Here is a 14970-nt window from a genome sequence, read left to right as displayed (position 1 = left end):
TGACAGGGAAAGATAATGTGGAATGTTGGAGGGTATGTGGGAAAACTGAGACAATGATACATTGTTGGTGAAATTGTGACTACATCCAGCCATTCTGGAGAGCAATTTGGAACTATACTCAAAAAGCTATCAAACTGTGCAAACCCTTTGATCCAGCAGTGTTACTATTGGGCTTATATCCCAAAGAGATTTTAAAGAAGGGAAATGTATGTGCAAGAATGTTTGTGGCAGGTATCTTTTTGTGGTGTCTTTGTAGTGGCCAGAAACTGGAAACTGAGTGGATGCCCATCAAGTGGAGAATGGCTGAATAAACTGTGGTATATGAATATTATGGAATATTATTGTTCTGGAAGAAATGACCAGCAAGATGATTTTAGAAAGGCCTGGAAAGACTTACATGAACTGATGCTGAATGGAATGAGCAGGACCAGAAGATCATTATATACTTCAACAACAATACTATATGATGACCAATTCTGATGGAAGTGGCCCTCTTCAACAATGAGATGAACCTACCCTTTGATCCAGCAGTGCTACTACTGGACTTATAGCCCCAAAGAGATCTTAAAGAAGGGAAAGGGACCTGTATGTACCAAAATGTTTGTGGCAGCCCTGTTTGTAGTGGCTAGAAACTGGAAAATGAATGGATGCCCATCAATTGGAGAATGACTGGGTAAATTGTGGTACATGAATGTTATGGAATATTATTGTTCTATAAGAAATGACCAGCAGGATGAATACAGAGAGGCTTGGTGAGACTTACATGAACTGGTGCTAAGTGAAATGAGCAGAACCAGGAGATCATTATATACTTCAAAAATGATAATGTATGAGGATGTATTCTGATGGAAGTGGACTTCTTCAACAAAGAGAAGATCTAACTCAGTTTCAATTGATCAATGCTGGACAGAAGCAATTACACCCAAAGAAAGAATACTGGGAAAGGAATGTAAACTGTTTGCATTTTTGTTTTTCTTCCCGGGTTATTTTTACCTTCTAAATTCAATTCTTCCTGTGCAACAAGAGAACTGTTCAGTTCTGCACACATATATTGTATCTAGGATATACATTTAGCATGGCCATCTAGGGGAGGGGGTGGAGGGAGGGAGGGGAAAAGTCAGAACAGAAGTGAGTGCAAGGGATAATGTAAAAAATTACCCAGGTCTATGTTCTGTCAACAAAAAGTTATAATTATGAAAATAAATAAATAAGAAACAATGAGATGAACCAAATCAGTTCCAATAGAGCAGTAATGAACTGAACCAGCTACACCCAAGGAAAGAACTCTGGGAGATGACTATAGAATTGCCAATCCCTCTATTTTTGTCCGTCTGCATTTCTAATTTCCTTCATAGGCTAATTGTATGCTATTTCAAAGTCCAACTCTTTTTGTACAGCAAAATAACTGTTTGGACATGTATACATATATTGTATTTAGCATATACTTTAACATGTATTGGTCAACCTGCCATCTGGGGGAAGGGGTGAAGGGAAGGAAGAAGTTGGAATAAAAGGATTTGCAACTGTCAATGCTGAAAAATTACCTATGCATATATCTTGTAAATGAAAAGCTATAATAATAAAAAAAAAAGTGATAGTGACCAAGAGACAGCATGTTTTATCAAAAATATCAAATTAGACAATTTTCTATTTCTCACAATAACCAGATTGGTCAATACAGGAAACACTGTAGACACACTTTACTCAGGTATCAATCAGCAAAGATCTTTAGATAGCTTCTCATGCTACCCTAAGGGCTGAATCACAATAGTTAGGTGGTTTTGAAACTGAATCTAGAAGTAGTAATACACTGATGTCAATCTGGAAAAAAATCTACAGTAAAATATCTAAACAGATAATTGTTGCTATGATGTTGTAAAGTGATTCAATCATTCTGGAGAGCAGTTTGGAACTATGCCAAAAAGGCTATAAAACTGTATATTCTTTGATCCAGAAATACTATTACTAGGTTGTAGCCCAAGGGAACATAAAATAAAGGGAAGAGGAGCCACACATCTGAAAATATTTATGGCCGCTCTTTTTATGATGGCAAAGAACTGGAAAACAAAGGGATGCCCATCAATTGGGGAATGGCTGACCAAGTTGTGGTATAGGAATGTAATGGTTCTGTAAGAAATGATAAGAACAATGATTTCAGGAATCTCTGAACTTACATGAACTATTTTTGTGTGACATGAACAGACCCAGGAGAATACTGCATGCCGTAATAATAACATTGTGTGATAATAAACTATGACAGACTTAACTCTTCTCAGCACACAATGATCCATGATAATTCCAAAGACTAATAATGGAAAATACTTTACATGTGATTCTTTTTCTATGGAGTCTGAATGCACATTGAAGCATAATATTTTCACTTTGTTTGGTGAGGTTTTTCCCTTTTGTTCAAATGCTTCTGTCACAACAAAACTAATGTAAAAATATGATTAATATGATTGTATGTGTATAATCTATATCAGATTGTTTGCTATCTTGGGGAACAGGGAGAAGAGGGAAGAAGGGAGAAAAATTTGGAATTCAAAATTTTATGAAAATGAATGCTGAAAATTACAAAAGAAAAAGAAAACCACAAAACTAAAAAACAACAACAAAAATAAAAACAAAAAACCCAATGATTACTATATACTTGACATGCTTCTCAATTCTGAAGATGAAACAAAACTTAAAGAGGTTTAACTAACAAGTTAGATGACAAAGTCAGATTCCAAAAAAATTATGTATTGCCAAGAATAGTTGGCCAAACTTAATAGAATGAAATTTAATAAATATAATTGTAAACTGTCCTATCTAAACATGGGATCAAAAAACAACTCATGAAAAATATTTTTGGGGGATTTTAGAGTATATTGAAAACTAAAAATGAGTCAATAACTTGATCCAGAAGTTTTACAAAAACTAAAATGATTTCAATATTAAAAGAGAAATAGCCATCAGAACAAGTGGGTTTATTATTTTACTACAGTATTTATGTTTGCACATAAAGGAAAAGCATCAACAAACTCGAAGATGGAATGAACAGGAGAAGTGATGAAAGGACCAGAGAATGTTTAATTTAGAAACAATTAGACATTGCTTTGAAATATCTGAATATGGAATGGCAAAGAATTAAGACATTCTATTCGACCCACTGAATACATAGTGAGTAAAAATTGCAGAAAGACTGATTTCAACTCAATGAAGAAAAACTTCCCAACAATTGCTCAAAAGTGGAAGAGGTTAAGTGAGTTTCCCATCAATGAAAATCAAGCAGAAATTTATTTGTATTAATACTGTAGAGGAGATCAATGTCTGAAGTGAAAACCTTTCCAACTTTAAGATTATTTGGTATTACTAAGACTACAACTTGCTGTGGGTACATGTATAGACAGAAATACACAAATGAATCAGTTCACCAATTCCTGAATTACATGTGGTAGGTAATAAAAATTGCTTTAATGTCAACAACAACAACAACAAAAGCAGTTATCATGAGCATAGACTTTCAGTTCAAGAATGTAAAAATTAAGTTGAATAATCTGTAGTTTACCTAATAACATTTTGGGTCAATTTTTTACCTTTTCAATTTGATCTGGTAATAACAATTCACTTGGATCACTGAGATTTGGCCGAAATGCTTCAGACTCCAGTTCTGCCTTTACAGGAGTAGCTTGTTTTGAATTTACATCTTCCCTTGTGGTAATCTAAAAAGTAAATAGCAAAGCATATTAACATAAAATAATAACACACTCTTAAAAATGTTTTTTCAGGCTTCTGGGAAAAAATCTTTAATTTTGGTATTTAAGAATATTGACTCAACCTTTAAGATATTACACAACAAAATTATTTAAACAGCCACATTGCTAATAATAGTGGACTATACAACTGAATTTTCAAAATGACTTATGTCATTCTTTAATACAGGAGATTTCTAAAAATTGGACAATTTTTTATACTCTAGTCCTTCAAGAAATAAAAGTGGACTAGGCTATTTTAAAGTGCTATATTATAACAACAGTTAATATTTTGGTGCTTCTGCAGAGTGGAGAAAGTTTACTCACTTTAAATGAAAAAAACCAAAAAGAAATATTTATTCTTGAAAAACCTTACCTTAACTATGTGGATATTTCAATTCAATACTATATAAGTATATAATCTTTCATTTTTATTTCCTCACCTTTATTTTCAGCATAAATGTTTACAAAGTATATAAATCTCTTTCCTTTGAAAACTAAAACATGTTAAGATACATGTCAGAAAAAAAACCTGGTTTTAATGGAATTTTAAAATTTTAATTTGACAACAGTATAACTTTTTGAAAACTATTATATACTTACTATTTATTAACCAATTAAGAAGAAACTAAATCAGTTTTTAAAATGCAATAAATGGATTTTTCCTTAATAAAAATTTTACACATATTCCTTAAAAACATATTTTACAAAGCTATGATGTATATAGTTCAATCCTTTCTTAAAGTCCAAGAAGATTTTACCAACCAAACATTGCTACTTTAGAATGTCAAAATGTACTATCATTAGAAACTAATGTATACTGTTAAAAAGCTGCTTGAGCATAGTCTTGGTGATAATAATTTGTGAAATATACAGCATCCTATGTATGCAGGTGACTAAAATGAAGCAATACTCGGCGAAAGTAATTGTGAAAAAAAAGTTTTGAGACAAAAATACATTGGGATTAAAGTTGCTAAATTATGTTGTTCATTAAACACCCAATATTTTACATGTTAAAATAACTTTAATCAATAAATTTTCTAATACTATTTTGTTTCCTTAATGAGAAACAATAACATTATGCCTTTCACACCATCATCATAATACTTCACCCTAATTTTGATGATGTGACTTTAAAAACAAACACAAAACAACCAAAATCCCAAGCAAGCATTAGAAATATTAGGAGAAAAAAGGAAAAAATCAGCAGAGGTAGCAAAGCCAGGAAAACATTCTTCCATATAAAAAGGAATACACACAACTTTTAAGACAAAAAAATGAATTAGAAATTTCATCATGTCACTTCCTAGTTCTTACAATTACAAGGACCATTTCATATAGTTTCAAATCATTTTTCTGGTTGTGGTATATTTATTTACATTTTAAGACTCTAAAATGTATCTATTGTCAACCAGGCGAATACTCAAGAAATCTGCCAAAGAGAATGAGAAGAGGGGTCCAGGAACACTTAGTATCTTCCCCTTTGGATTCCTGGGAATTAGACTGATATATCAATATCAATATCTATCTTATCATATTTTTTATTAAATTGAAAAGCAATAAACTTTAAAAGGCAAATATTTAAATTTGACTGATAAATCATATAAGCCTTAAATATAAATTTTGCTGTTTTACAAAAGACTATATCTTTTAGATGTTTTTCCCTGACAGACTCATTCCCCAAAATCCAAAAGTATGATTTCAATATTAAACTAAAACTAAAACTAAAAAAAAAAAAAAAAAAAAAAAAATCAACAAGTCCTCATCACTCTTTAGAGTAATGAAAACATCTCTTGATTGACAGAAAGTTCCTCTGACATTATGTTTGAGGATTTTCAAAATGAAAAGATGATGGAAAAATTAGTCCTGCATCTCTTCAACATACTATTGTGCTGTTTAATAACAGAAAGAGAAATTTTCTGCCTTTTTTTTCTTTTCTTTTTCTTTTTTTTTTTTTTTAGTGCTGAAGTTAAAATAAATCTACTAAATATGGGACTTGTCCTGAGAGAGGACACTAAAAACAGAGAATATTTCTGTTTCTGAAAAATGGGTTTAAACTACTGAAGGGGGCACCTGGAGACGTCTGCAGAGTGTGCGTAGTTCTTCAGTATTTAGAGCATCGATCCTGCGGTGATACTCAGCCACTGACACTACCTGAATATGGAGACAGGAAGACAATAATTCCACTGACAATTGAAGAAAAGAGGTGCCAGAAAAAAATGGAGAAATCATAATAGGGAGAAAGAGAAAGCTTTGCAATAAAAACAAAAATGTTAGTATCAGAAATATTTATTAATATATTTTCTAAATTTGGGGCTCCATGAGCACACAGAATAGTTAAAACTCATGGTGAAATTCAAGATTTTCCCCACCTACACACTAAAAGCCCCTAAAACCAACAGCAAAATAGAATGAAACTATACATAATTAGGTATAAGGACCATACCTAATTAATATTAAATTACTATTATGACAATTTATTGTATGGACTATCTCATACACAGACTGCATTTAATAAATGTTATTTCAGCACTTTAAAAATGGAAGCACTAAACAAAACATCACAAGTTTTGATGTCAACGATTTTTTAAGACCAAATGTACAAATAGAATGGTATTTTAATTTCTTCCTTTGAAACCAATGCACTTTCACATAATGCATTCATTATAATTGGTAAAATGAATACTTTCAAAGCAAGATGCCAAATACACACCATCATACAAAAGATACTGGGAGGAAAAAGAGGTAGCAAAGGAAGAAAGTTATTTGAAAAGTTAAGTTTAAGCTCAAACTAAGAATGAAGACAAAGAAAAAAAAAATAAGTATCAGAATGAAGAACTAAATTTTTCAACAATAATCTAGTAAATAGTTTTATTCCTTAAGGAGGGGAATGGCTTTTTCTTCAGGTCAAACTGGAATAATAACAGGCACTGATATCCCCAACAAATACCCAAAATAAACAAAAGTTACATGAAAATAGTTCCTTCAAGTTAGCACAAAGAATCCATATAGATTTCTCAGAAAGAAATATGCTAGAAATGGCATTCAGTCTTCCTTTTCACTTTTCACCATACCATAAGTTCTAATATATGGTCCTAGCATCCTTCAACTACCATTAGCACTAAGCACATGCTAAGGACTGTACTAAGTGCCTGGGGATATAAAATAGGGCAAAAAACTGGTCCCTGTTCTTAAGAAGTTCACAGTTTAATGGGGAAGGGAAAAAATTATTTACAAATAAGTTAGATTTAGGATAAATTGGGGATAGTCTCATGAGAAATGGAAAAGGCTTCTTGCATTAAGTGGGACTTTTAAATTGAGATGTGGAGGCCAGAGGTGATAGAAGATAGAGATGAGGCAGAAAACCATTCCAGGAATGGAGGACAACCAGTAAAAACAGTGAAGTCAAAAGATGGGAGAATCGTGTATGAGGAACAGCAAGGAGACCAATATCAGGGCATGAGTTTGTGTGGGGGGGGGGGGGGGGGGGGGAAGAGAAAGAAGTAAGGTTTAAATTGGGGCTATACTTTTGGGCTAATGTTTTTCATATTTCTTAATTTAATTGAAGGAGTTTGTGTGTGAAGAAAAGAGAAAATGCTTACTTGTCTGGATTAAACAGAATGAAAGGTGTGGCTGGAAAAAAAGGTTGGAGCCAGTTAAGTAGGGATTTAAAAGCTAAACAGAGGAATGTATATTTTATTCTAGTTAAGAATAAAGAGGTACCCACTGGAATTGAAGGAGGAGGGTAGTGACATGGTCAGTTCTGTACTTAAGGAAAATTACACTGGCAGCAGTGTGAGGGACTGAATTTAGAAATGAGAAACTTGAAGAGAAGAGACCAATTAGAAGCTATTATTATTTCAAGCAATAGGTGATGAGAACATCAACTAATATAAGTGAATGAGTAGAGAAAAGAGATACCAGAGATTGAAAAATAACTATCCAATAGAGAGGAAAAACTAAGAGAGAGTAACAAAATTCCAGAAAAAGAGAAGAAAAAAGTAGTCCAAAGTGCCTTTAAGCTACAGATAATTTGCGATTTTTAGAGAAATTTTCAGAAAAGGCCAAAGATTTATAAAATTTCATTAAGAAATTTATTCTAACTGACTTGGTCTCCCTAACTTGTCCAGGTTGAAAGTAATAGGGGTTACTCAGAGACCTAATTCCCCAACCAGCTAGTTAGGTCTATTTCCAAGCTGAGCCAATCTGCCCTCCCTCCACACTCGTAATAGGTAGTATGGTGGCCCTCCATTCTTGAGGGGGCATACAATACTGACTGAACTTAATGTAGATATCATAGTGATGTTAGTTCTACTATAACTCAGATGATCCACCAGACTTAGCTTCCTTGATAGCAGAGATTAAAAGTCTATGGCAGCAGTTATTCTACACTTGAATAACATTTTATCTACCAAGCATCTTGAGGACAGGGTAAGGTAAGAAATCAGAGCATTTTAATTTTACTTTAACACTACTATGTATACAATAAAAGTAAAAACTTGAAGGTTTTATTTGAGCAAAGATCTGTCAATTCCACTCTGAAACTAACAGTAGAAACTATCAAGGGCAGAACTAGCACCCAGCTGTCTGTGCAATGGGTCTTTGAGAAACAATGACAGATAAGAAGGTAGACAAACACTACAGTGTATCAGTCTAGCTAATCTTTCTCCTCCATAAGGATAAACAGTACAACTGACTGTATAAATCCTGATGGCTCTTATTAATTAGATCCTGTAAAATAGCAATAACACCACCCACCTCACAACAACCCTGTGAATGTGTTTTGTAAACTTCAAAGTATGATAGAAATTTGAGTTATTTTTAGTATTATTTGTGTAATCTATACAGACAAGCACAGTGCTTTGCAAGGAAAAGGAACTACTTCAATAAGTGACTGCTGAATAAATAAAGATAGAAGAAAACAAATTCCACACCATAAAAAGCCAAATTCAATGACAATTAAGCCTTTACTTGGAAATTGACATGTTCCATAACTAAGATAAAAAAGCAGTATCAAGAAAGTATTTTAAAAAATCCTATGTTTAGAGTCAGTCCTCTATAAAATTCATTCAGCTTAGATATCTTTTATGTTAATAAGTATGATGAAAATGATGTTTTAATTTTCAAGAAGCTTATAAGAACCAGAAGATACTGAAACAAATCAAGGCTGAACTATTTGCTTAAGATATATATAAAACAATGTCAATAAAGTAAAAGTGTTTTCAACAAAGGCTAAAACTAGATTATAGCTTTCTCTAACCATTCAGACTTATTAGTGTTGACTGTTTTAAGTATTTATTTCAGCTCTATTACTATATAAATTCAGATGATGGATTTTTGAATCTTGAAAAAAAGAAGGCATTCCGTGTTATTCTACTTTGAATATGTATAGAAGACTTCAAAAAATTTTGGAAGAACTAACTTTAAATTTTCTACTCAATTTCTCCAAACATTTAAGTACACAAATTATACTATATTCTATTAGTCTAATGACTATCCCTGCACTATGATGACATGCAGTCATCCTTAAAAAGTACTTTGATTCTAAAATATGAAAACAGATTTATGATTCTTTTTAAAAAATAAAATTCTTAACATTTTAGAGTATAACTACATTTTTTTAAAAAAAGATTTTAAAAGCACCACTAAAATAAATCAAAACAAATTCAGGTCTAGTTTTTTTTTTCCTCTTTGTAGAATGGAACAATTATGTTAGCAAAATAAATTATATGCTGATATCATTACATTTTAGCAGATAAAAGAATGCAAAACATTTTTAACAGCAAATTTTTAAGTTATTAAAGAAATGACATTTTCTAAACATTACCCATGCTCAAACTTTCAGAAAATGTGTCTCATTTTGTATCATATTACCACAAGAAAACAAGCTAATATAAAAATCAAAATTCTTGGCTGAAATTTACCAGACTGTATTTATGATTAATTGATTGGTGTCTCCTTCCCTTCTTTCCATACCAGAATCGAGACATTTCCCTTTAAAGGCAAAAGTTAAATTACATGACAGCTGTTTTTAAAAGCACTCTCTATCTAAGAAATATTCCTAACACAAGAATACCACTATAGTGACAAAACAGTCTGCTACACATAAAGGCTTGACTGACAAGACAAAGAGCTAATCAGTAAGTCATATCCCAGCCAAGCTAGTCCTGAGTGGTGATTGCAGAACTGGGGAGGGAGGGAATGACCATACTTAAGTTTGGTTGCACAGTACCATATGTTCAAAGAAAGAGCTAAAACGTTTAAAGAGACAGAACATTTATTTCTAAATAAGAGTACATGACAAACTTTCTGAAGATATTCATTTAGAATTTTCAACATTCCTAAAAGAAAAAAAACTTCAGAAGTACATACATAGAAATATTATGTTCTATGTTAAATTATATTGTTAATCATATCAGTAAATATAACAGATCTGAAATAAGAAACTACACACATTTTTGTTTTACTAGACTACACAGTCCCTTCTCCCTCTGAGAACTCCCTTAACTGAAGCAAATCAACACCTGTTCTGCAATTTTTAGTCTTAAATAGTGGCCGGGAATGCTGGTAGATCATGCAATTATCCTGTTTCATACAGTATGTGTCAGACACATAACATAAAATGATTCAGATGGTTCTCCCTATTCATTAGGCCAAGTTGTTTCTCATTTCATTAAGATCTTAAAATACCTTAAAAAGCTACTCTATACAAGGGTCAATTTTGAAAAATTACCCATGCATATGTTTTGTATATAAAAAACTATAATTAAAAAAAATTAAAAAAAAAAAAAAAAAAGCTTCTCTATCATCAACTTACATATAAATTCAGCATTTTATAATCCCTAAGAATGTGAACTGTTTTTTTTTCCCAACTTTGTACTCAAAAATATTTTTGAAGATATTTTCTAATCTCAGTTGAGATTAGAAACTGTGTAAACTCCACATAGAAATGAGAAATCTCTGACACTATTCTAATTACTCATAATATAGCTGCAGAAAATATTAGCTCTTTAACAGAATTTTTTGGCTAATCAAGTAGCATTAGAATCAATATTTTCTAGCAGAAGAAGAAAAATATTTGTTTTTAATTTCCTAAAGGTTGATACAAACAATTTATGAACTGTCATGGCACTGTGAATAAAACTAACAATGATCAAAATAAAATAGACCTATGAAAATCTTTAAGTGCCAGGCATTAAAAAAAATTAAGAGCACCCCTTCTGAATATTTTGATATAGAATTTATAATTGTAACAATAATTAAGAGTGAGATTAAATGGCACACAATATAATAATACTACAAAGACAAGAAAAAGGACAAAATAAAATAAATTTAAATTTAAAAAATCAATTAATTTTAATTCATTACAAAGGAAAAAAAGCTTGTCCTTAAAAGGCTTCCTCCTTCTTCTTTTAAAAATGTTTTTGTGTGTGTATATATATATATATATATATATATATATATATATATATATTTTTTTTAGGTTGTTGAATTGTTCAACCCATTGAACCCAGGCCCTTAAGATAAGTCTGTGCATAGTGCTTTAGAAATATTAACTTATTTAAATTCATAAACCTAGGAGTTGAATACTATTATTATTATTCCCATTTGATACTTAAAGAGACTGATGGCAGAAATTAAGCGATTTGCCCAGAGTTACAGCCCTAGTAAATATTGAAGGATAGATGTAAACTCAGTCTTCCCACTCCAGTCCAAATCATCTATCCACTGTGAAATAATGCTGTCTAAATTTTTGAATTTAAAAATAACATTAAAATAACATGCCTACTAAATACTTGTCAAGTAAAGCTCTCTAATAGTAAAAAAAAAAAAAAAAGTATTAGATAAACAATATGCATCAATACATTATATGGGTTCATAGAATTGATGTTAAATTCTTATTAAAAATATTTGGATATATTAGCTCGGACACACCACCAAACAAAATCAAATTTTAAATAAAGGTAATCTTTTCATGTTAATTAAAATACCCAGACTAACTGTGTCTACTAAATGTTTGGTACAAAACCCATTAAGTTAGGGTAAGATCAGTATCAGAGAAATAATGTAATATTGTTTATACTTTAAATGAGTAATTTTTTAGTTTGAATATCAAATACAGAATAAAATGTCAAGAATTACATGTATGGGGGGTAGAGAAGCCTTCTGAATGAAACATCTAATGTTTCACCAATGCCTTTTCACTAATTTAAAATATATATTCTATTGTACTGTATGGAAGTTGTTTTAATCCATAAATCAAAAATAAAATAAATAAACACTGAAGAAAAAAAGACATAGAAGGTATTATTAGCAGCCATTAGGATTTTGTTTTGCAGAGATCTTTAAATTTGACTTATACTTGAAATTGTTCAATTTATTATACAAATTTTTTACTTACAAATTACTTCAAAAGTAGCCTAATTTAAAATATATTTTAAAATTTTATACTATTTTTCAAGATTATAATACTTGATCAATTATTACAATTTTCAAAAGGTTTTAACTAAATATTGCATTTTTTAATAACATTTCTCACACAATCATAGATTTTTTTCATTTATATTATTATGTAATTAATCCACAATCTAGGAAACCAAGGAATTTTATTTAAGATGTAAAGGATTAAAATAATTTGACTTACTTAATTCTGTTTCTGCTTAATTGGCATAAGTAGCAAAGGGAAATAGTGTCTGATCTACAGTCAAGACGACTCATCTTTCTGAATTTAGAGCTGGCCTCAGACACTTATTACTAGCTGTTGAGTGTTTGGAGGGGAAGGGGAAGGGAAAGGGAAGGCACAGGACAAGTCACTTAATCTTGTTCACTTGTTTCCTCATCTGTAAAATCAGCTGAAGAAAAAAATGGCAAACCACTAAAGTATCTTTACCAAGAAAACTACAAATGAGATCAGAAAGAGTCAGACATGACTGAAACAGCAAAATTTTAAAAGAAAAATCTTTATACATTACTTTTACTATTTAAATTGATGAAACAATATGAATTTTTTACTTGTTTCTAACTGGACATGCTAGTCCAATGCTAGACAATTTGTAGTAACACAATCCAAAGGTAAAACAATGCTCAGAGCAGTGATTAAAAAAGCAAGAAAAATTTAATTTATATTATTTTAAAGATGTAAATTAGTGATACTGGGTTAAATATTTGTATTTGAGAGTGGGAGGAAGAACATATGGAAGAGACAACCCAAAGAAAATTTCATTGTTAAAGATTAAATAGGAAGAATCAATTAATTTTAAATACATCAATCAGAACCAAGACAAGTTTAGAAATATCTGTACTAACAAAACAAAAATTCCTACTAATTTTTAAAACTAGCTTAATGAGTGATACATAATATCTCATATGTAATAAAATCCTGCAAAGGTAGCATTATTTATAAGTAACTAACTGCTTAAGGAATAATGTTTTCTTTTTAATTTATTTCCATCAATTACACATAAGTATTTTTTAACATTTAAACATTCTTTAAACATTTTCTTTTCCTCCTTACCTTCCTTGTAGTTATCATGCTAAATATTTCATATTAGCTATGTTACCCCCCCCCCAAAAAAAAGGACCGCAAAAATCAAGAATAACAAAACAAAATCAAAAAACAAAAAACCAACCACATTTCAATTTGCATTCAAACTCACTCAGATTTTTCCCCTGGAGCTGGAAAGGATTTTTCATCATAATCCCTTCAGATATATCTGAGATTACTGTAGTTTTGAGAGTAGCTATATCATTCACAGTTAATCATGACACAACATTGCTATTGCTATGAACAACAGTCTCCGGATTCTGATTCGTTCATCTGAGTCTTCCCAGTTTTTCTGAAAGCATTGTGCCTATCATTTCTAGCAAACTGTTTTGACACCATAAAAAAAGAAAAAGCTGCTATAAATATTTTTGTACATACACATTCTTTCCCTTTTTCATTGATCTCTTTCAAATACAGAACTAGTAGTATAATTGCTGAGTCAAAGGACATATATAGTTTTATTTGTGCATAGTAGTTTCAAAATGCTCTTCAGAACAAATGGATTAGTTCACAACACTAATAGTATAGTGTTCCAATTTTTCCACATTCCTCAAACAGTTGTCATTTTCCTTTTCTGTCATATTAGCCAATCTAATAGATATGAAGTAGCATTCTCAACAATTCTTTTATAATTTCTACTTCTTTAAACAACAATGATTGAGAGCATTTTTTCATCAGAAAACTACCTGTTTGTCCTCTGACCATTTATTAATTGGAGAATGAAATAAGCTTTTAAATCAGACTCTGCTGTCTATATTATTTAAGAAAACAGTCAATACCTGAAAAGCTAGCTAAAATTTTTTCTTGCTCAACATTCCCTCTTGCCCTCCCTTCAGTTTTCTGCTTTTCTTCTGATTTTGGCTACATTGGTATTATTTATTTCTGTAAAAATTTTTAACAATGCAATCAAATTTTATTGATTTTATATTCTTTAAAGCTCTTAGTTATAAATTCTTCCATTATTCATATGCCAGATGAAATGTTACATGCTCTCCTAATTTGCTTACATCACCCTTTTTTGTCTAAATCACATACCCATTTTGACCTTATTTGTTGTATAACTATATCTAGTTTTTGTCAAACTTCTTTCCAATTTTCTGAGCAATTTTTGTCAAATACTAAATTCTTGTCCCCAAAACTTGGACCTTTGAGTTAACCAAAAGCTAGATAACTGAAGTCATTTACTTCTACATATTTTGTACTGAATTTATTCATCGATCTAACATTCTGTTTCTTAGTCAGTACCAGATTGTTTGGATTTTAACTTTATTATTAATAATAATTTAATATCTGGTACTCTTAGGCCACCTTCCTCCACATTTTTTCCCACTAATTCCCTAGATATACTTTGCCTTTTGTTAATTGAGTTAAATTTGCTATTCTTCTTTTCTAGGTCTATAAAATAATTTTCTGGCAGTTTGTTTGTCAGTGAATAAGTAAATTGATTTAGGTCGAGTTTGTCATCTTCAATATAAGTGGCTTGGCCAATTAGTATTTCTCCAAATGTTTAGACTTTACTTAATTTGTGTGAATAATCTTTTCTAACTGTTGTTCATATACTCTCTAGATTTGTTTAGGCAGATATTTTCTATTGTCTGACGTTTTTAAAATGAAAACTTTCTATTCTACTTTGTTGGTAATATATAGAAATGCTGAAGATTTTTTTATGTTTAGTTGATTTAACATTCTGCA

At 30.9% G+C, this 14970-nt stretch overlaps 1 protein-coding gene across 6 annotated transcripts in view; it reads right to left on the bottom strand.

The window, feature by feature from the left end:
- Positions 1 to 14970, bottom strand: part of OXR1 (oxidation resistance 1) — a 568147-nt gene that overhangs the window by 15478 nt on the left and 537699 nt on the right. For 2 of the 6 annotated variants that reach the window (XM_031947111.1, XM_031947112.1), the window contains 2 exons: positions 5808 to 5888; positions 3579 to 3704 (listed from right to left, as the gene is read on the bottom strand). In XM_031947111.1, coding sequence (XP_031802971.1) covers positions 3579 to 3704; positions 5808 to 5888 — 207 coding nt within the window. Of the gene's footprint in view, positions 1 to 3578; positions 3705 to 5807; positions 5889 to 9658; positions 10066 to 14970 lie in introns of those variants that run through there. The other 4 variants (XM_031947113.1, XM_012541764.3, XM_031947114.1 and 1 more) reach the window with 3 other exon arrangements.

Source organism: Sarcophilus harrisii, chromosome 1 (assembly GCF_902635505.1).
Source record: "Sarcophilus harrisii chromosome 1, mSarHar1.11, whole genome shotgun sequence".
Lineage (NCBI taxonomy): Eukaryota > Metazoa > Chordata > Mammalia > Dasyuromorphia > Dasyuridae > Sarcophilus > Sarcophilus harrisii.
Note: the sequence above shows the minus strand (reverse complement) of the source record. Positions and strands in the feature narration are given on the sequence as shown.